At 47.4% G+C, this 22,775-nt stretch overlaps 1 protein-coding gene across 2 annotated transcripts in view; it reads left to right on the plus strand.

Moving 5' to 3' along the window:
• Positions 1–4,529: 4,529 nt before the first annotated feature.
• RHBDL3 (rhomboid like 3) overlaps positions 4,530–22,775 on the plus strand; it is a gene marked incomplete at both ends in the record, with an annotated part of 68,610 nt that continues 50,364 nt past the window's right edge. For both annotated transcript variants that reach the window (XM_082492407.1, XM_082492408.1), the window contains 2 exons: positions 4,530–4,649; positions 8,224–8,247. In XM_082492407.1, the coding sequence (XP_082348533.1) occupies positions 4,530–4,649; positions 8,224–8,247 (144 nt within the window). The remainder of the gene's footprint in view (positions 4,650–8,223; positions 8,248–22,775) is intronic.

Genomic DNA, 22,775 nt, shown 5'->3' on the forward strand with positions numbered 1-22,775 from the left:
GAAAACCCACGGAGCTGTGCCAGCTCGGTAAGAGTCAGTGTTCGCTGTGTCCCCAGCCAAGGCCTCCTGAATCCTGTGAGGGTTATAGTCACTGTGAGGGGAAATTATTCTGCTCATGGAGCATATTGAAGAAGAAAGTCCAAAAAGCTGAGCTATTACTGTTGAGCGCAGCCCAGTCAACTCTACTCACTCATGCTCTCTTAACAGTGATTTGTTTCCTTTCCTCTGATCCTGTCAGTTTCCTAACAATTTCTTTCATTGTATTTTCCAAAACCAGACTCCATCTCCTCTTCCCATTCATTCTGATGCGTGAAGCGCCTGGCCATGTTGTACAGTCACTGAGAGGACAAAGATCTTGATTCATCTTCCTTGAAGACACGTCCTTCACCCCTCAGCTTTGACCTCCTGTCTCAAAGCTTGTCAGTTCAGCACTAATCGTAAGCATGACTTGATTTTGTGTTGGAAATTAACCTTGAGTTACTAATTGGTCTCCATTTCAAACAATCATTTTAATTTGGAATGAATGTACCAATGTGTGCTGTGATCCCATCAGGTGAAAGTTAAAAAGGCACAGAGACACATCTTAAATACTGTTGGGCTGACCCATTAGGAGAGCTCCCTCTTAAGACAACCACCCAGCTATAACCAAAAAGACAATTAGAACCAGTTGCACCCAACAACAGCTACCGGAGCAGAAGAGAGCTGCAGGTGGAAAGACTAGAGTCTACTTTTCCAGTGCTGGACCTGCAAAAGTTCTAAGTATAACATGGGGAATAGGGAGGGGTAGGAGGGTAGTCTTTCAACACAGGTTAGAAATCAGGGAAGAGATTGGACCTTATATTTTCCCGCTGTTCCTTATCTTCAGGAGGGAAAGTAGCCATGAATCAGGGAGAAGCCAAAAGGCAGCACATATAGTCTAATTCATATTGATCCTAAAAGATGAACTCGTGTTGTCCCAGCCATAAGGAGTATCTGATATTGAAAGAGCCCTTTGCCATTGTTACCTTTTGGACACAGTTTAAACCCCAATCTCATACCATCTGTGGTCCTTAAAGATTTTTTGCCATTTTCATTGGTCTGAAGGGGTTAATCTGACCAGTCTGATCCAGTCCTAAATTTGTATGTGCTATCTAACTTCTTCCTAGTGTTGCCTTTGGGTACAGTGTTTTTGGTTTCTGATGCAAACCACTGTATTTTGCTTCTGAAGTTGCCTTCCAAGGCTGTTGAGCCAGCTGAGCTCCGGTGCAGTAATCAAGCTGGGTAGGTGGCTCCATGCAGTTCCAATTGTGAGAGCTGGGCAGTTTTGTAAAAGTCCTTTGGGGCTACTCTGGGTGGAAAAAGGACCCATGAACAAACTGTTTTGATTTGCTCCAGGAGGCTTAGCTAACAGATGTTGGCTGGGTCCTTACTTTGAGAGCTTTTTATTGCATGTTCATGAGCTGACCTTTTTAGCCACTTCCAATGCAGGAAGGATGTATATCTACATTTTGTTTGCAGTATTAGGAATATAAAAGCTTGCCTACATGACTGAATGTGAGAATGAATTGGGGGTTATTATCTCAAGTTCTTTCTCTCTAAGTTTCTTCTGAAGCCCTTCTGTGTTCTGTCTGCATCTTCTCTGTGGTGGCCCACAGCTTCCTAGTTTCTCTAGCAATTACTGTTTTTCAAGGTAGAGTCACCAGGGTATGCAGTGGGGAGAAATGACAGTCTAAATTAAGAGTCTCTCACAGACTTGGAAGATGATAATTTGTCTGTAACAAAACTCCTCATTAGAATACTGTTAATTTCCTTTCTGTGACAATTATAGCACAGCACTAGCTCATATGTGCGATGTGCAGAGATATTTCCCTGAAAAAAAAAAAAAACCTCTCGCTACCACTAGTGAAAATCATTCCTTGGAGGAGAAAAATGAGCTTGTAATTTTGCAGCGGTTTTCCAGTTTAGTGAGAGTTTGGTGTTAAGGTAAGGTTTTGGGGGTTCTCCCTGTTGTTTGTTGCACTAAGTTAGACTTCATGGTTAGCATTTTCCCGCTAGCATCTGGAATCAGAGACGATACAGAGCTCTTGACATGGCAGTCCCCAACTGTGTGGAACCTGTTACCCCTGAAATTCAGCTCATTTATTCTCTCTTTACTTTAAAAAACTCGCCTCCCTCCTCCCTAAAGACATCTTTAAATGCTTGCTGTTTCTTTCTGTTGGCATAGCATATTTTTGCTTATCCATCTGTTTTGAAGTTTTGATGAGGTTTAGTTTTTTAATCAAAAAGAGATTGTTTTTATAATAGCTGTTTAGTGCCTGGAATGTTTTGGCAGAGGTGGTGTTGTATGAGTAAAGTAGGTTAATGCTTCTCAAAAGTGCTGGATTTGGTAGCCTGTTCTTACGCTGTGGGAGAGCAGGCTGGACAGGCTTTGGACAAGCGAGAAGCAGATGCTGTGCTGAAGGAATCACCTTTAAACCTGAAGAAGGTCTGCTCTGTTTAACTGATGATGACAGTTTTGCTCATTAAGGGGAGAGAAGCCCTCTTGTTCATCAGTTGCACTGGAGACCTCCAAAGAGCTGTATTTTGTTGTCATTTTCCCACCTGAATCTTGAGGTAGAAAAGTTCTGCTCTTTGGGGTCCAAAGGTCCTGCAATTACTTCTTGCACTTTAAAAGTTTAGCTAAAATCTTCAAAATACTAGGAGGGACGTATCTTTTAAAAATATCTTTTGGCTAGAATTGTGATCACCTGGACTCAGAACCATGAACAGAGGGAAGACTTTTACCTTAGCACTCCTTGAAGATAACAGATTCCTTTCTAATGTTTATTCAGGATGGGGCGCCTGGGCAAATACTACAGGATAAGGTTATCATCCTAACTCTTTCATTTGTTCCCAAAATACGGATCATTTGCAGGATTGAGGTCTCCTGCTGGTCTTGCCAAGGTATCAGATCAGGTGACAGAGGAGTTCATTCCCTTTACTTGACCTTGCTCAGCTGTGTGGGATATTTTAGCCCTTGGCCCCAACCTTAAATTAGTGCCAGCCATGCAGGATGCTGAGATGTGGAAACCTGCTATTCCCTGCTGGCTGTAGGTAGGTGTAGCTCATGTGGGCATATGGAAAGAACTTGGCACCGTTCCACTTTTCCTGTAGAAAAATATTTTAGGAACTAAGAAGCTAGGACCCAGTGGCTAAACCACAGTCCTGTGTGGTTTCCCATCACTGTGTGGGACAAATTTGATCCAGATCGAAAGTAGTATGTAGTATGGGGTTCATGGCAGTTGTGGATGGGAGAGACAGTCTCTGCTGGGTGCTCTGCTACCGCTGGATGGAAGATCCTGTTCCAGAGGTATTTCATCTAGATGTTTTGCTTTTTTTGTTGTTTGTTTTTTTTTCAACAACCTTCTAGAGAAAAGAGGGACTTCTAGCTTGGTTCTGTCCTTGTGGTTGAGGTGTGTCTGATCTGGTATTTGAGCTCTTGCATCAAGAAAATGTGGCCTGCGGTGCTGGACCCTCTCTGCCCTGACTTGGCTCCGTCTAGCTCTGGCTGTCGGTGCAGCAGAAAGCAGAGGCACTGGCACTGTCTGGATCGGCCTGGCTCTGCTTGCCCTTCCCCCTTGCCAACCTGCTATTTCTGTACTTGACTGGAAGAAGCTAAAACTGCTGGATTTTTGCCTTCAGTCAAGGCATTCCTCAAGTTCCTAATCCAGGTTCCAGATGGTTAAGATACTCATCTTGACATATAGAAACAAATAATTACAGTAAAGAATTTAAAACCCCGCACCATCCCCGAATTGTGACTCTCCGGGGTGGAGAAGTTAGCTTCAGAAAGCCCACATCACCCGGCCCGTCTTGCCAGCTGCCCGCACTCGCTCAGCGAGACCAAGAGCGGCAGGACACCAAGGGCAGGCATCTGAGAGGGGGATGGGAGGGCCCGAGGGTGGGAAGAAGTGGATGAGACCCGCTCGCCGGGCTCTGCCTCCAGGGGCTGCCGGCCGCGGTCCAACCTCGGCGGGTCGCTCCGGGGGAAGGCGGTGCCCGGGCGGGCCGTGCCGCCTCCCCCGACCAGGGGCGACCCAAGGGTCCCTACCACCACCAGCGCCCCGTCCTCGCCGCCCCCCAGCCCGCATCCTTGGACGTGCTGCGGCTCCGGGCTCTGCTTCCGAGGACGCGCAGCTCCGGGAAGGGCAGGTCCCCCCCCTCCCCGCCCCCGGGCCGGCATGGCTCGGGGGAGGTGCCGGCCGTGCCCCGGGCTGGGGGTAGCGCAGGGGCGGGCAGCGGGAGGAGGCGAGCTGTCCGAGCTGCCGCGGGGAGGGGTCACCTGCCCCGTCCGGAGCCGGCCGCCGGGATGCCGCCCGCCAGCGCTGCCCGCGCTAATTGGATGTTCCCTGGATGGAGGATTTCCTCCTCTCCCGGCTGCGGGAGTCATGAAGGCAGGCTGGGCTGCGCTTGAAACTTTGCCAAGCAGCAGCTAGGTTTAATTTCTTTAAGGATCTGGGGAGAAGGGGGGTTGGGGGGGCGGGGGCTGGAGGGGGGGACCGTTTCCAAGCATGGGAGACAGGCTGCCGGAGCCTCACGCCAGCTCTTCCCCTGCTGTGGCTGCCAGCTCAGAGGCGGAAGAAATCGAGGTGCTGGACTCCGAGGATGTCCTACCTATGGCCGCAGAGGATGTAAGTTTCCTTTGCTCGGTGACTTCCCCCCTTTCCCCCCGGCCGGGTTAATCGGCTCAAGCTATTTATGGATGGAGTCCGGGATGGGGGGAGGAATGGGGCTGGTGACCCTCAGGGGCGAAGGAAAGCCTCCGTTCCCGCCGCTCTGCGCGCCCCTCGCCGCCGGCTGTCTGCGGGCTCCGGCAGCCGCCGGGCCGTCTCGGTCCCCGCGGCCCCGGCCCCCTTCTCCCTGCCCCAGCCCGGAAAGCCCCGGCGGCAGCGGCCCGGACCGTCTGCCGGTCCGCTTGGTGTCCGCGCCCGGAGCCGCGCCGGCGGGGAGATGCTGTCTCACGGCCGGGCAAGGGACAGCGGGGCCGCGCACAGAAGCGGCTCCAGAGGCTGGAGAGGGGCTGACGCCTTGGCTAGGGGGGCTTCCCTGGGGACAGAGAGCTTTTCCAGAGTCCCAGCCGCTCGGAGGGTGACAGATGTGAAACGCTATCGGGAGCCTGTTCCCTTTTCCAGCCCCCGAGCAACAAACAGCCGAGGAAGTTTTTTCCCCGGCTTGGCAGGGCTGATAGCTTCTCTCCACCCTCTGAGCTCTGATTGCACCTGAGGGTGGGATAACTTGGCACCGGGTCTCTGCCTCTGCTCATCCAGCCTAGAAGGACACCAAGTGGTCCTGCGTGCTTTGAATCTGCTCCTGCCAGGCTGAGCAGCAAAGCCTGCAGAGCTGAGGCGGTAGTTCTGCGTATACCGGTCCTGGAGGCAGCGGCTCACTGCGCACCTGTCTGGGAGGGAGTGAACATGAACAGATCCTGCATTCCTGGTGCATCCCAGGACCGCTCGCAGCTCTCCTTCCCAGCAAACTCTGCTGGGATGAGGACTGTGCAAAGCGCTCAGTCTGCAGAGGTTTAAGAGCAGGCTCTGTTCCTGCCTGTGGAGGGATGAAGCAGTGATACTAAATGTGTTTCTGAAGTGGGCTCTGTATCGGGTCTTGCACCGGTATGAAAGGATGAAATGGACACTTGTGAAATAGGCTTCGAGCAGTGGCACATCCTTTTCCCCCTTCACTTTTATGACATTGCTGGAGGAACCTGCCTGAGGCTGCTTAGGGGCAGTGCCTGCTCCTCATCCCCAGCCCTTCCTTATGAGTCACCTAGAATTCGGTTGCTGTTGGATTTTCCTCCCAGAGGGCAGCGGAGGAAGTGCAGTTGCCTGGTAGAGCTGCATTCCCCAGGCTGTATTCCTGAGCGCTGTACAGCCAGGAGGGAACGTGTGATGCAGTCTGACCTCTGCTCCAACACGGCCAGACAGTCCTAAGAGGAGCACGCCTGACCCAGGGGCACGTGTAGATGTTGCTCAGAAAGGGTGGCTTTCCAGGAGCTTTCACGGTCCAGGGTTCCAAATCCCTGTGCTTGCTTACCTCAGACTGTGACCTTTTGTTCCCTGACAAATTTTGTGCTTGTCTGGATGGTCTACAAGAAAGATTTCCTGTTGTGATACACATGGGCCCCTTGGAGTTACTCCAGCCTCTACATGAATGCAACCATTAGCAATTCAATCCTGCCAGGGGCCCGGGAGATGCTGAAGTGCTGAGTGCCAAGCAGGATTGGGCTCCTAAGACAGGAAAGAGACGATGGGCTTTCCTTGGTGAAATCTAGATTCTCATCCTAGTTCTGCTACTGACTTGCTGCTTGACCTTGAGGTAGGACAGCTTGGGTCTGGTCCAGCTCACAGTGTCTCACCATTACTTACACTGCGATCTGCATTGTTATTTGACTCTGGTACCTTGTTTTCTGCAATCAACAAAATGGAGCTAGAGCCCGCAGCTGCATTGGTTATGGGAAGCTGCTGAGACCTGGCAATAGATGATGTGACAGAAGCCTGAGGTATCGTTTATCATCTGCAAGTCGGAACAGCAGGAAGTGGTGTAAATGCCCTCATCCTCCACTGCCAAGATTTCCTGCTGAAACAAGCAGGCTACAGAGCATCATCCTGAAAATTCAAACTGCTTTGTGCTGGGAGCGTGCCCCCCTGAGACCTAACTGGGGGTTGATTTTCTGTTGTTACTGTTGCATTTGAAAGCTCTATGCAAGCTCTCTGGCTTGGCCAGCAAGAGCTGACACAAGCTCAGTTCTTTATGTGTTATTAACAGCAAAAATATTACGTAGTAGAGGTTTGGCTGTCACAGCCTTGACAGTGTATCACAGTTCAGCTGTGATGTCATTACAGTTCTTGGAGCAGTGTTCCACAAAACTAGGATTCAGGCAGTCCCAAAGTGTTTTGTTTAAAGAGCTGGGCTGATTTATGATGATAAATGGGAGTTTATAAATGGATAGAGGCATGGGGAGGAGGGGAGTCAACAACTTAACTGATTACATGGAATTCAGTGGCTTGATATCCCACTCTCTCTCCAGCCAATTCTGCTTTAGATCTTCCTACCATGTGAAAGAAAACGTTCTTCCAGGACTAGATAAGACTCTCACCAGAGCTCTGCTTTGCATATAGCACAGTGAGGAGATTTGCTTGTATGAGTCTGATGTTTGTTATTCTTCTCATTTTGCTTTTCTGGGAAGGTGAATGGGGCAGAAGCAAAGTGTTGTGCTGAAGAGCACTTCAGACAGGAGAGCTGGAAATGTGCAAGGTTTTTTCTGCAGACCCCAAGCCAGTGGTTACCCCACTGTTGCTCCATGGAAGTTGCTCTCTTCTCAGCTGGCTCCCAAATCCAGGAGAGATGAGAGACAGCCTTAAACAATTCATTAGGAATTTCCTCTGTTCCATGGGACTGTGAGGCAGCAAGCCTAGGGCAGGGAGGTGATTTGACGTCGATCTTTGTAGAAAGTATAAATCGGAGCCAGTCAACAGCTTGTTTTTTCTGTTCTCAAGTGACAAGGACTTGTGGAGTGTTCACATGGTCGTCTGTTGAAGTGGAGCTTCTTCCTATACAGAGCTTTTAAGGCAGATCTGCTAGAACAAAAGTTGTGGGGTAAATTCTTGTAATGGGTTTACTCCAACCTTCCCCCCCTTCCACCTTGTGTGAGAGAAATTACCTGTTTTTCAGATGTGGACATGTGAGGCTCAAAGAACTCATGGGTTATCAAAGACCTTGTAGCAAGTCCCTTGCCAAAGTTAGGAGCAGGCAGTTGACACGGCTCTGACAACCCAGCAAGGCGCTCTGTGGGTCAGCGTTGGGCCACAGGACTTCAGACAGCGATCTGAAAAAACATTGCTAATTCTTCTCTCCCCTCAATATACACCAAGCTTTCTTGATCCCTGTGAGTAAAAAAGCCTTTTATTCCTTGCTTGCCTGCAAGTAGACAAAGCGGGAGAAAACAGAATTAACACATGAATGTTCTGAGTTCATCCTAATTTGGATTTGTAAATGAAAACTGTCCTCCCTGTGGTTGGTAGATTCCCCCTGCCTCCTCCCCCGGAAGGGTAGGTGATTCTGGGATGAAGAAGGATGTTGGAAATGGCACTAAATCATTTGGTTTTTTCTCTGTTAGAATGTACTTCTACAGTTTACTGCATGTTAATGCCATTGCTCTTAAACCTTCTTTTTCTTCTTTTTCCTCCCTTATGCATTGCCTCTCAGCACTGGAAAGCCCTATTTGATCAGGTATGTGAACAACTGATGTATTGTCTGTCTTGTGAGCAAGGAGTCTAACCTCCAGTTAATTTCCTCTGTACTGGATTTTCCCCACATTTAAAATACAGCCTAGGCGTAATGTGCTCCATGCTCCCAGTTCCCAAGATGCTGGTGTGCAAGTGATAACTATCACTACTGCTTTGGGCCTTTCTCTCAATTCCTCTTCGGAGTAGCCAGGGACAGAAGACTGCCCAGCCTGTCCATCCCTCCAAGTGCAGGGTCTGAGCTGAGGTGCTGCAGCAGGTGCTGTTTGCTGCCACTTGCGCTATCCTTGCTCTGTGGATTAAAGGATCTTCTCCTCTTTGAGGCAGGCAAACTAGGACCTGTAAAACCAGCACTGTGTTCTTTGAAATGGCTCCCCAGCTGCTAAACTGACTTCTGCAGGGTTACATCCTCCAGGGGAGGACCTGCTGCTTTAAACTTGCACAGAATTGGCAAAGTATCTGCTTCTGTACCAAAGAGTGTGGTTGTATCAGGTAAATGCTTTGGGTCAGATCTGTAGCTGTCTGAAGTCAGCACAGCTCTGTAAAGCTCTGCTTTATAGCTGTTGAGAGTTTGGGTTGTGGATTCTACTTTGTAAATTATGCTTTTAGCTGCTTTAACTGACATGTTTGCTTTGTGGTATTCTTTCCATCTGCCAGGTTGAAATGCGCAGCAGCTATAAACTGAAGGATTTTTCTAGGGTTGACTTGCTTCTAAACTGTAGCACTCTCTTGATGTCATAAACTTGTGCTGGTGTGTGTGTGTGTGTGTGTGTAAATGTCACCTTCTGTAAGGGAGCTTACTCTGCTGGCATCGTCCTGGTAATACTAAAGTTCGGATGGGATTTCGTCCCTGCTTTATGAGGCGATAATCTTGCTTCTGCATCTGGCTGAACTGCAAAGCCAAAAGCTGTGGTGCAGTCTCTGGGAAAGGATGCCCTTGGTACCCTGGGGGTCCTGTTATCATTCAGCTAATAACTGGAATGCCTGTTTTGATGAGTGATCATTTATACCCAGTTAGCTGTGACTGCTAATCCACATGTCTGGACTGCAGTATGTTTGTTGTTGTACAATCAAGCAAGCTGGCAGTTGGGAATTATATTACCGTAATTGTTGATCACACCTAAACTGTGTGGTGTATTTGAATCTACTGGGACTTGTAGGATGTGCTGCCACTCAAAATGTGGACAGAAGATAAATTGCTTGTGGTCTGGGCTGAATGTTTGTTTCAGCCACTTTGAATTCTCCCTTCTCTCAAACGTTGGCCTTAATTTGGAGTCTGATTCTACAAGCATCCTTTGAAGTCATTGAGACCTTGTGGGATGGGGCTCTTGGCTGGTAGCTACCTCAGGCTCAAAGAGAGGAATCTGTAATTTCCCACTGGACTTGCTTGAATAGTAGATGAGGGGTTTTTTCCTTCTTTTTTTCTTTTTAAGGGAGGGGAGAGTTTGACTGTTGGATTTACAGAACATTACCTCAGTAACAAGGGAATGGGCTGTAAAGGCAGACCTTCAATAATTAGCTATGTTTCAATTAGGGCTGCAGCTGAAATTTAAGCCTTGTCTGTAAAGCTTTATTATCAAAGAGAATGCAACCTGTGACAACTAGTTCTAAGTCCTGAATAAATCAATAATGTCCTCGTTGCCTGTGGGCAAAGCCAAGGACCTGCCGTCTTCCTTGAGCGTTGTATCAGCCATGGAATGCAATTAGCCCTACAGTGAATTGCAAGATGCTGTTTGTCATGGAACAAGATTGCGATTCGCAGCAGCTCTGTGCTGGTAGGAGAGGCAAGTGTTTTGTTTAGGTCTTATTGGCATCCATGTGAAACATGAGCACAGTCTTAATAACTAGAGAAAGTCTGCGTGTTGAAACTCGGAACAGTTGCAGCTCTCCCTGGGAGATATGACCTGGCCTCATGTGTACTTAGAGTGGAAATGGGTGGCCAGAGATTCATGTGCCCTGTGCATTTGTGATTCATGGGCTGGGACTGAAGTTTGATGGCCACCCTCTCAGCTGAGGCACGTGAGCCTCTGTGTTGAACCACCTCCCGGGAGAGCAGCAGAGCAAGACAAGGCTCTGTAGAAAGTGTTAGGGCAGTTGGGAATTCACAGGCTGGGAGTCTGCAAGTCTCTTGTTTCTGGGTTGGTGGAGTATGACAGAAAACAGTGTGAGGGAGGGATCAGCACTTTTCCCCCCTTACCTTTGGGGGGTGGAAGTAATTCTTATTTGTGTGTGTTGTTTTGTTTTTTTTTCCTGTGGGGAGATATTTTTTTAAATACTTTTATTTACGTTTACTGCCAAAAAAAGCAGTTTTCTTTTTAGACATACAAAATTAAAGGGTTTGGGTTTTTTACCCTCCCCCCCCCATCTTAAATTAAAAATTCAAAACAACTTGATGAAAATTGCTGCTCAGCCATAAAGCAGTGCTTTTTGCTTGTTCATTTTGGGAGAGAGGAGTCACTGTCAGTGCTTTCTGGAGGAATTTTTTATTTGTTTTTGCTCTGTCACACTGGGAACTGTCAGTGACTCAAACCAGTATCTCCAGCCACTTGCAGATTGCTTTTTTTTTTTTTTTTAAGAAGTAGAAGAACTTTAAATTTGGCAAAAAGACAGATCCAGAACTGCTTGCTTGAGGTTCAAAGAAGCCAATCCTGACTACACTGAAGGGAAGTACCAAAATTCCTCCTGCATTTTGTGGGGTCAGCACTTCCGCCAAGAGTTTTGGGAGCAGGAAGACTGGTGGCATTTCAGTGCTGCAGCCAGGCAGTTACAGTACAGCTGCTGCTTCATACTGTGCTTGTGAGATGCGTTTTTTATTATGAGGCCATGGCCCTCAGGCAGCTTTAACTCACTTTTATATGGGAACTTTTATAGGGATTCATACATTTATTTATTGTGCTCATAAACACCCTCCACCCCCACACACACATTAGCTCCGCATCTGCTGCCTTCTGCAGAGCCTGCACAGTCGCTGAGCATTCCATGCTGTCTCCATGTGGAATCCAACCTCTGAACAGAGCAAGGCATTGCCGTTCTCCATCCCTCTGCAATCACTTGGCATTTTCTTCATTTGTTCTTCACTGGCCAAAACCCCATTTTTTTGTTAATCTTCTGGTAGAGTTAAAAATGTGACAATCCCAGGAGCAGGTCCTGATGGTTTTATACTTCTCTGTGCTAATAAGATCCCCCGCTAATTGCCTTGCATGCAGACATGAGAACATCTCACTGTCCTTGTTGAAGCCAAGTTATGTGATGGTTAGAGTGAATCTGCAGATGAGCCTCCTGAGGGGCTATTCCTGCTCTGCTATGTCCTTTCTGGGGCCTTGGGTGCCCTTCTTCGCCTCTGTGTCACCAGTGCCCCCGCTTTAGAGATGACTGCAGCTAATCAGTATTATCCAGCCCTTGGCTGTGCTGTGTGAAAGGAGCTATCTAGGAGGACGACCTTCATTACTAGGACAGACCTGCCTTCTGAAGGTGGCTTTTAGCCTTTTTAGATGCCAAGAGCTTGTATCATCTTCTCTGTTTCCCCAACCCCGTGGCTGCTGAGACTTCAAGGGTGAATTAACATTATCAGCCCTCATCTCGGAGTTGTCACTTTTTCTCATCTATACTCTGGTTTGTAGTCATGACAACAAACTTGTTTTAAATAGACACACACAAAACTCTCCGAAAAGACCCTCCTCACTGGCTCAGCACCTTGATCCTATTGTTTGTCAATCCAGGCTGTGTTTTTGTTGCAGCTGCTTTAGATACCCTGGATTCCTTCCTGAGATTTGTACGTGGGTGTGATGGCAACAGATGAGTTTATGGGGAATGCAGAGAGGTGCCAAGTTACCCAGTTTGTGTAGGCAGCTAATGGAAAACTTGAGCTCAGAAACAAGGCTGTAGAGGTATCCTGGACCAGACATACACTTACCAGGAGGAGTTCAGTTGCTGACACTACCAGCAGTGGGTGCAGGTGAACCTGCTCTGCTCTGGTCCTGTAAAACATTAAAATATACTTGCAAATATGCTGACTTGGCAGCCTTCTTAAATCCAGGTCTGGTGCCTGCACAATTGAAATTGCAAAGTAATCCATAAAATCAGGCCAGCTGTGACCATGGTTGGTGGTAACTGAGAAGGGCAATTATTTTGAACTCAGTGATCTTTTATGTTAACTGTGTCCCTTTCACTGAGTAGGCTTTTGCACAGGCAGGACAAGCTATTTCCCACACTGTAAAGGAAATTCCAGTTTGTTTACTGGGGCACTGTTGAGCAAAACATCCATCACACTTCACTTTGAAAAGTTTCCTGACTATTGTTGCTGCCTAACCCCTGCTGGTTGTGGCTGGAAGACCTCGCCAGGCAGGTCTCTCTGAGCTCCAGGCAGTGGTTTGTGCCTGGAGATTTTACCACTTTCTCTGACAAATTCCTTGTGTCTTACCACTGGTTTGTGTGGGTCACTGGGAGCAGAGGAGCAGAAACTGCAAGATGAGGAATAGGAAAGGATGGCACTGAGAGCAGCAGAATAGGCAAGGGGGTTGAGCACAGGGATGTATGTGACCTTCAGGTCCTTGCCTGAATTTGGGACTATTGCTGCCTTTTTAGGTTAGTGTTTGTTGGGACATATGTCCACATTTAAGTAGAGTGGTGCTGCAAAGAGGACGTTGTAGGAACTAGAATTAGGAAATAGCCATAGTCTTTTTACTTCATCTCCTAACGTGAACTGGAGAACCAGAGGTGCTGTTGGGAAGAATGCTCATGGTGATAACAGATTAGCATCCAGACCCTAAAACCAGGGTCTGCCTTGTCTGCTATATTAGATGCTTCTGTGACCGTGACAAGAAATTTGCCCTCTTCTGCCCCTCCACCAAGCTGTGCATTGTAAAAGGGAAAGACACTTTAAAAGCTACAAGGGTCTCTTGGCAATGCATGGAGGGGGTTCTGCATCTGCCCCATGCCTTGAAGTCTAATCTCATTTACAGTTGTCAGCGTGGGCTGCTGGAGGAGATGAAAGGCAGAGGACAAGGAGGGAGAACAGATTAGTCTCGAGCAGAGGGCACTGGGAGTGCACCTGCCTCTGCCCTGCTACCTTGAGGAGGGGCGGCTATAGCAGCTGGGCATGTGTCATCTGCTGCTCTTTGAGGCGCTGAGCCATGGAGCACACGATTAATGACTCAAGGGGCTGGGCTTTTGTGAGTGATAAAGCTCTGGGATTTAGGCAGGACTCTCGGGCCTTTTTACTGAGCAGCCCCATCACTTTACATTTCTCAAGTGGTGTTTTGGTCGCAGTGAGCTGCTGTCTGTGGCCACAATGCTTCCCTTTCTCCTCCCTCCCCAAACTGGGCTGACCTTTGTCATGCAGCATTAACCCTTTGACTCCACTTTGGGTTATGGGGTTGGGAAAAAAAAGAGCCTCCCTTCAAATTCATTGCCCTGTGGACAAACTTGAAGGGAAGAATGGGCTAGGAGGAGAGGTTCTGTTTTTGCTGAAGGAAATTGGTTTGCTGATGCCATCTGGATTATCAACCCCTTGCTGCCTTCTGCCAGAGGCTCTTTTGAATACAGCAGCCCCCAGGAAAGAGGGGAGGGGAGTTTATCCTTCCTTCAGTCAAGGAGGGAAACTGAGGCATTAAGCAGCGAATAGATATCTGAGAGACTATTCCCTCTGCAGGGTAATGCCTTCTCTTTTACTCTGTCTGGATTAGCCTGCGTCCATCCCCAGTGTTGTTACAGTGGATGGCAATCTCCCAGCACTTCAAGGGTTATACCCAGATTTGGTTTTTAGCCACGATACCCTGGAGTGATGGCTCAGCATGAAAAAGCTACCTGGACATCATTAATGATCTTCCTGCCTCTTGCAGGATGAACACCAAAAATTCCCTAAGTTCCTCCTTAATCTTCTAATACTTCTGCACACTGAACACCCGCCAGCTCCTAAGCTGGATGTGGATCTCTGGGGTTGTCTGTATTTACACCTTCCCTGCAGTGTGAAAGGTTTGTGATCAACTACCCCATTTCCCCTTTCCCTGGCTATTCAGATATTATTCTTTCCAATCCCACCAGCCTGTATGCGGACTGTTGGCTTTGCGTAGTACAAAAAGTTGGGAGTAGACACCATCAATATGAACCAAACATAATCAGTGTAGCAAACACAGCACTGTTAAGCTTGTGCTGGTAGAAGTAGGCATGTCCTGAGATGTTTCAAGTAGTCATAACAAACACACCGAAAAGCACATGGAGGCTGAGTCAGTCTTACACAGCTCGTGAGGTTACTGGCAGCTTGATGTCTCTAGATTTGTAAAAGCTTCAGGAGGCTTCCTACTCATTACACATTTGTGTACCTTCCATGTTTGAGATGCCTGGAAACCTGCAAGTTAGAGTGCAGCACCTGAAAGGAACAGCAAGCTGCATTCAGACGGTTGTATCTCTCTGCTGCCTCCTGATCCCAGCTGTAGTGGGAGGCTACGATAGCGTATGCTCTGCCATTTCAGCTGAATATGCAGGATGGGTTTTAGACACATAGATCCTTGCTAATGCATTGTTCTCAAATCCTGTCTTGCACATAGAAAATCACTGAAGCAATAAGAACATTTAAGCCTGCATGTTTAAGAAGAAAGGGGGAGAAAAAAAGCTGTAAACACAGAGTGGATTGATGCGGTTCTGCAAATCAGCTGGTGCATTGTTCTCTGTGGCTGTGTGCTCTGTTATGAGAGAGAAGGGGAAGAGATCATCCTGTCTCCAGAGGAACAAACCAGCTGCTTAGCGAGTGGAAGCAGTTTGGAGGTGCTTTTCTATACCATCATCACTTATGCCTGTAACATTTACAGGACTTTTAAAGTTACTCTCTGCCAAACCTGGAAAGCAAGTGTTTCTCCTCTGCGGTAGGAAGTATGATGTTCCCATTGCCTTCCGGTATTTGCAGTCAGTGCAAATGTACCAGGGCACATTTGCAAACTAAATGCAGCAGTGGGAGTGTTTGATAGCAGCCAAGGAAGCTGTGATCTCTTTCTGCCTCCTCACTAGGCATTGTACAGTGTGTTGGTCTGAAATCAGCTTGGTACCAACACACCATGAGACAAAGTTGATGGGGTGCAGGTGACGGGATGTTTTCCTGCACCCTTGTACATACAGGCTGTTGAGGAAAGCTGATCTCTGAATGCTCTGGATTTTTATGTGACTCAAACCTTGCAGCGTTTGCCTGTTCAAGCTGTAGCACTTGGGACAGTCACTTCTTTCCCTTTCCTTGCCTAATCTCCTGAGTGGTGGTATCCCCCTGATTGAGCTACTTGTGGTGACGCTGGGAATATTCTGTCACTAGAGATGATATGTCTTGGTGAAATGTGTAGTGAAAGTCCTGAATGTTTGTGTGATCGCACCTGTCCTGCTACTTGTTTTTGAGATTAGTCATGATCTTCTCTGCCCTGGACCAATTCTGATTGGCTAATTGTACTTCTCTCACAGTAATTTCAGCTGGAAAAGTTGGCTTTTACTTCCTGTTTTATGGGGTGAAGATCATCAAATGGAGTCCATGAAGATTTGGGCATCCAATTCATTGTAAGCCTGTAAAATATTTCTTTTGGATGCTGTGTTGGAGTAGAGGAGCCTGGAGATTGGCTTCTGCCTTGGGCTGTCCCTGGGTTATGTCAGATGTTTTATGGAAGGGCTGCTGTTGTGCTCTCATCAGCTGCTCTGGGACCATCCCAGAACTTCCCAGTAGGAACTTCTCTTCCTTCTTTAGAAAGCACAAACCAGTAAAGAATTGTAGATTCTCTGAAAGTGACCTTAATTAGCAGTGACTGCTTATTGGTGTCTGTAGTGTGGGGTTGTTCTCTGTGCTAGAGAGTCATGAAGAGAATGCACAGAAGACTCACTTAGAGTCATAAAATGGTTTAGGTTGGAAAGGACCTTGAAGATCATCGAGTTCCAACCCCACTGCCATAGGCAGTGACACCTCCCACTTGACCAGGTTGCCCAAGGCCACGTCCAGCCTTGCCTTGAACGCCTCCAGGGATGGGGCCTCAACAACCTCTCTGGGCAACCTGTTCCAGTGCCTTACCACCCTCAGAGTGAAAAACTTCTTCCTAATGTTGAATCTAAACCTGCCCTCTTCCAGTTTGAAGCTATTCCCCCTCGTCCTGTCGCTACATGCCCTAGTAACAAGTCCCTCCCCAGCTCTCCTGTAGGCCCCCTTTAGGTACTGGAAGGCCGCAATAAGATCTCCCTGGAGCCTTCTCTTCTCCAAGCTGAACAACCCCAACTCTTTCAGCCTCTCCTCACAGGGGAGGTGCTCCAGCCCTCGGATCATCCTTGTGGCTCTCCTCTGGACATGCTCCAGCAGGTCCATGTCCTTATGTTGGGGACTCCAGAGCTGGATGCAGTACTCCAGGTGGGGTTTCACAAGAGTGGAGTAGAGGGGCGGAATCACCTCCTTTGACCTACTGGCCACGCTTAGGATGCAGCCCAGCGTGTCTACCTCGCCAAAGAGCTTGGTATCATCGGCAAACTTGCTGAGGGCGCACTCGACCCCACTATCCATGTCGCCGACAAAAGATGTTGAACAGTATAGGTCCCAGTACTGACCCCTGAGGAATGGCACTCGTCACTGCTCTCCACTTGGACATCAAGCTGTTGACCGCAACTCTTTGAGTGCGACCGTCCTGCCAGTTCTTTATCCACTGAGTGGTCCATTTGTTGAATCCATGTCTCTTCAATTTAGAGACCAGGATATCTTGTGGGACAGTGTCAAATGCTTTGCACAAGTCCAGGTAGATGACATCAGTTGATCTTCCCTTATCCACTGCCTCTGTAACCCCTTTGTAGAAGGCCACCAAATTTGTCAGGCATGACTTGCCCTTGGTGAAGCCATGCTGGCTGTCACCAATCACCTCCTTGCTTTTTACATGCTTCAGCAGAGTTTCCAGGAGGATCTGCTCCATGATCTTGCCAGGCACAGAGGTGAGACTGACTGGCCTATAGTTCCCTGGGTCTTCCTTGTTTCCTTTTTTGAAAATAGGGGTTATGTTTCCCCTTTTCCAGTTGGTAGGAACCTCATCAGACAGCCACAACTTCTCAAATATGATGGCTAGTGGCTTAGCGACTTCATCTGACAGTTCCCTCAGGACCCGTGGATGTATCTCATCAGGTCCCATGGACTTGTGCACCTTCAGGTTCCTCAGGTGGTCTCGCACTTGATGTTTACATACAGTGGGCGGTTCTTCATTTTCTCAATCCTCGCCTTTGCATTCTGTGTCATGGGCAGTGTGGCTGCAGTCCTTGCCAGTGAAGACTGAGGCAAAAAATCATTGAGTACCTCGGCTCTGTCTCTGTCCCGGGTAACCAGTTCTTGCGTTTCCTTCAAGAGAGGGCCCACATTTTCTCTAATCTTTCTTTTTTCACTGACATACTTAAAGAAGGATTTTTTGTTTGTCTTGATGTCCCTGGCCAGATTTAGTTCTATCTGGGCTTTAGCTTGTCTAACCCAATCCCTGGCTGCTCAAAAAATTCCTCTGTATTCCTCCCAGGCTACCTGCCCGTTTCCACTCCCTATAGGCCTCCTTTTTCCTTTTGATCATGTCCAGGAGCTCCTTATTCATCTATGCAGGCCTCCTGGCTTTTCTGCCTGCCTTCCTCTTTGTAGGGATGCATCGCTCCTGAGCTAGAAAGAGGTGGTCCTTGAATATTAACCAACTGTCTTGGGCCCCTCTTCCCTCCAGCACTTCATCCCATGGCATCATACCAAGCAGATTCTTCAAGAGGCCAAAGTGAGCTCTCCCAAAGTCAAGGGTGGCCAGCCTGCTGCGCACCTTCCTCGCTGCCTCGAGGATCTCGAACTCGACCGTTTCATGGTCACTACAGCCTAGGCTACCCTTGAGTTTGACACTGTCTACCAGCCCCTCCTTGTTGGTAAGAACAAGGTCCAGCATCGCTCCTCTCCTCGTTGGCTCCTCAACCACTTGGAGAAGGAAGTTGTCCTCAATGCAATCAAAGAACCTCCTGGATTGCCTATGTCTGGCTGTGTTACCCTTCCAATAGATGTTGGGGTGGTTGAAGTCACCCATGAGAACCAGGGTCTGTGAATGTGATGCCACCCCTATCTGTTTATAGAGGGCTTCATCCACCCAGTCTTCTTGGTCGGGTGGCCTGTAGCAGGCTCACACTGTAATGTCCCCTGCTCCCGATTTCCCTTTAATTCTGACCCATAGGCTCTCAGTTGGCTCTTTATCCATCCCTAGGACTTGGACCTTGAATTCCTTCAACTCTAAAACTAAAACCCCAGCACTAACAAGACACAGAGAATGTGTGTATTTTTAGTATATGTTCCTGTTGCTTAGGAACAGCTGTCTGCAGTGACCCTGTGTTGCTGGTGAGAAGACTAATGATGTATGAAACTGATGTTAAACAAGCAAGATCAGTCTTATGCCTAGGAACTGTTCTTCATGTTCTTTGATACTTGACATACTCTGTAAGTAGTGTATACTCTGGAGTTTCCCAAGTATAAAAATAAAGGAGGCTGCTGGAGGCAAAGCTGTTTGTGACTACCATCAAAACTCTGGTCTCATGCACTTCAGGGCAGTGTTCCCCGAGGAAGCATCTCTACCTCTGTGATCCTTCACTATTAGGTACCAGTGATCATGGAGACCCTGATTTGTGTAGCATACTCGTTTGTGATGTACAATTGTAGTGGAAGTGATTGCTGATGACAGCCTACAGCCAGCAAGACATAGTCATGCTTACTTCTTGGCAGAGAAAGGATATAAAAGGTGAAAATTTGAAAGTTGCACAGAAACTACTGGAGTACTTGATCCTGTGTGCTCTGACCTGGTCTAGCAAAGCACTTTAAAACAAGTGTGACAATTGTCCTGGGCACATTATATGTCTAACATAAACTGTACGTTTTGCTGGGGCTGATACCGGAACAGTGTGTACCCTAAGGGATTTGAAGAGCAAAGTGGGTTTTTAGTTCTGCCCCATGACTCTGAAACAGAGCCAGACAGTTGTTTCCCTCCACCAGCTTCCTGCCATTCCTCTCACGTTTATTTACTCTAATGCTGAGAAATAATGGGAAGTGGGCCTTGAGCACCTTTCCTCACTGCAGGCAGTGGCCTCCATGGAAGGATGTTGGTTTTTAGCCTTGTTGTTTGCATTGGGGAGGAAAATGAAAGTGTTTATTGTGGTTCCTTCTTCCATTTGAACTGCTGCCTCTTCCCTCAGCTGCTCCCTCTTGGTTGCTAATAGAGGAGTTGCTTTTGCACACAGTCTTGTTATCACTGGATTTATGTCTCTGGGTTGTTCTCCTCCCCATCAGCAGGGAAGGCACAAACATTTTTCCTTCGTGTGTCCTCTTTCAATAGTACTTGGGTTTTGGAGAAATGTTTGTTTTGCATTGATTGGTGCATTTAGGCAGCCCCTTTGGGGCAGACTGCTGTGAAGAGCATGGGAGATGGTCCTGCTGCTGTCTTTGGTCTCTGAGCTGTGCTTGGAGACCATGGCTGGACGAATAACTTCCTTCCAACCTAAATAAAGTGTCTGAAGAATCTTTATTGAGCTGCATGTTTTCTTTATCACACCTGGACTTGCCAGCCCTGGGAACTATTTGGGGATGTCTTGCGTGTGTGCAGGATTGCTCTTGTGCCTTCAACATGTTAAATACTCTGGTATTGTCTCCTCTAGAGCTCTATAAACCAGAGTGTGTGTTGACTTTTTTAGACGATTCTCCAGTGTTGGGCATCCCTACCAGAGGTTTTTGCTCTTGCAATGCTTTTCAGTCAGTCTGTATCCCAGAGGCTGTCGTGTGCTGGCTTGCTTGCATGCTCTTCACCTGATGGGAACCTCCTGTCTGTATTCGTGGCCTTCTGCAGGATTTGGAGAGACCAAAGCCATGTAGTCTTATGAATTAGTGCAATGGACAGTTTATCTACCTGTCAGGCGGGACAGGAAAAAGCTTTTGTGGTGGAGAGAGCAGCGGCATAGCTTCACACTTAACTGAGTGCTGAACCTGGCTGGGGTGTAAATGCTGCACAGTCCCCTTCAACAAGACAGGTGCATGGGTTGGCTTCTCCCAGGGTGGTGATAACCAAAATGTCTCCCAAAGAATTGTTGTATGTGTTGGAAACGGCATCTTCCAGCCTTATTTCCTCTGTGGCCCATGAGCTGAGAGCTGCTGTTGCTGCATTGATTTATGGGATCCTTTAGAGTTGGTACTGGTGGACAAGACGAGCTGGGGCAGAAAGTCATTTGCCAGATGCTGATTTATGGCCCTAGTAAACAGTCCTGAAAAGCACAATGAGAATTTTCTGGACCTTATGTGGTTCCAGCTGACTGGAAGCTCCAGGCACCTATTTGACCATGTGGAGTAATAAAACTGTGAAAACTAATTAACTTTGGGGCTGACTGCAAAACAAACTAGTCCATGCAAAAAATTACTCCACACTTTCAAGCAACAGTGACTTTATAGGCTGTATTTAATGACCAAGCATGTAGTACAATGTGTGAAGTATGCTCCTTTTGCTGACTTCTAAGGCCATACAGAATATAACAAGCTCTACTGGTCACTGAGGATGTGAATACCAGCTTGGGATAATGTTCTCTTTCATACTTATTAATTATATACCTGATGTGTGGATAGAGGTTTGACACAAAGCTGCATTGGATGGTTTCTTGTAGTCTAAAACACCCTGAATTACGCACACCCAACCTGAGCTGAAGCAGTTCATTCAAGGAAAAGACGCTCTCCGCAGTGAGTGCTGTAGTCTTTCTGAGGTCATTCTCTGCTTATGGTTTCCTGTGAGGTGTAGCTGAATGAGTTTTTTCCCAGTGGGAACACCAAGGTGCTTTTCTGACATTAGCATGCAAAGAGAGTCAGCCCTGCTCAGGGCCTGCCTCCTGTGATGCGGATGCTCTGTGTGTGCCAGTTGTGATGGTGAAGGGATATTTGAGTGCCCTGGTATTGTGTTCCTTGCCAATGACAAAACACTTGTCGACATTGATCCAGCCTCTGTCATCCTACACCGATTTGGAGGGAGGGAATGACTGGCCGTTCTTCCCACTTAATCAGATTACTAAGGTAACCCTCCTTCTGTCCCATCACTCCTGTGTTATACAGTAGCCCTTAATACTGAACGTTTATCTGCTTGTATTGTTAGAGTCAAAGCTGTGCCTGATGATTCCAATTCTCCTTTGCTAGGATCTATCAGTTTAGCTGGTGGCAGAGCTTTGTGTAGAGCCTTTGCTCACTGGGACATATGATGCAGCTTTGCTGTTTTCTGAGCAATAACTCATCACCCCAAAGAGCAGAGCTGGCATAGGGTGCTCTGAAGTAAGATATGCAGTTGTTTGCTATGTTTGAGCTGCACAGGCTTGAGCTCTGGTTCCTCAGAAAGCTGCAGGCAGTGCATGGCCTGTCCTCTCCCCCTGTTGCGAAGAGAAGAAAGGAAGGTTGAATATTGTTCCAGGTCCGTTTGTTGCCCCGCTATGTGACTGTGGAATGAGGGAGCCTGGTCTGGAGCTACCTGCTGTGGGGGGAAGGTTGTGTGCTGGCCAGGTCTATCGCCACACCTGGGTCATGCAGAGTGTGTCTCATATCTTGGTAACACGTTTGTCATTATTGCTGATACAGGAGCAGGTATTTGGAATTTGAAAGAGAAACCATCTCAAAGGCAGAAAAACTGTGATGTGAAGAGATTTTTAAAAATATTTTTTTAAGTTATTTTTAATTTTTCCACCTTCTGTTTCTGATGGATGTGCTTGAATTGTCATGGTACTCAGTATGAGAGTACTGGCTAACATGGGTCTATCCCAAGCTTTGGCTTTCTCCACTAAGCTAAGTATTGTTGCAGAGCTATTATTTGACCTAAAATAAGTGTGTGTGCATACTTGCTGCTGTAGAATTCTGCCTTTTCATGCATCAAATCAAGCCCCTGTGGATTTTCACCTCCCTCCCAGATCTGGCAGACAGTGAAAAAGGGAGCTATTTTTAATCTGAAATGTTCTGTGTTTCAAGTCCAGAGTATAAAATGTCAGGAGAAAAACTACAAGTTTCATGGCTGATTTGCTATAAAACTCCTTGTCTTTAAAGGAATGATAAAACTTCCTACAGGAAGGGCAAAAGTTCTGAGTTTTGGAGTTATGGGTCTTGGTTCCTTTGAGAAACTGAAAAACAGTGGCAGTTACTGTCCTTGGATTGAAGAATTAATTTACCAAGAAGGAGCAACAATTTAACAGAGGAGTCTAGCAAAGTTCAGTGTGGTAGAGCTGTGTGAAGAGACCCAGTTCCCCTCCAGGAGGGGAGATGATGGTCCCTGGGTTAGGAATCATTTGCCTGAAACAACATTTCTGGCAACCAAAGAGATCAGCATTACTAGTAGAATGGTGTTTATACACTTTTCATCATCTTCTTGCTGTCACTGCAGTTCTATCATCTCACTGGAGCTACTGCTCCATCTGTCCTCTTTGAAAGGATGGCATGCGTTGTCCAGGAGAGAAGATGAATTTCTGGTCCAAGTGTTCTACCTGCCCAGAAGAAATGGATATAGAAAA

The sequence above is a fragment of the Vanellus vanellus genome (genome assembly GCF_965231255.1).
Source record: "Vanellus vanellus genome assembly, chromosome: 17".
In the NCBI taxonomy this organism is placed as follows: domain Eukaryota; kingdom Metazoa; phylum Chordata; class Aves; order Charadriiformes; family Charadriidae; genus Vanellus; species Vanellus vanellus.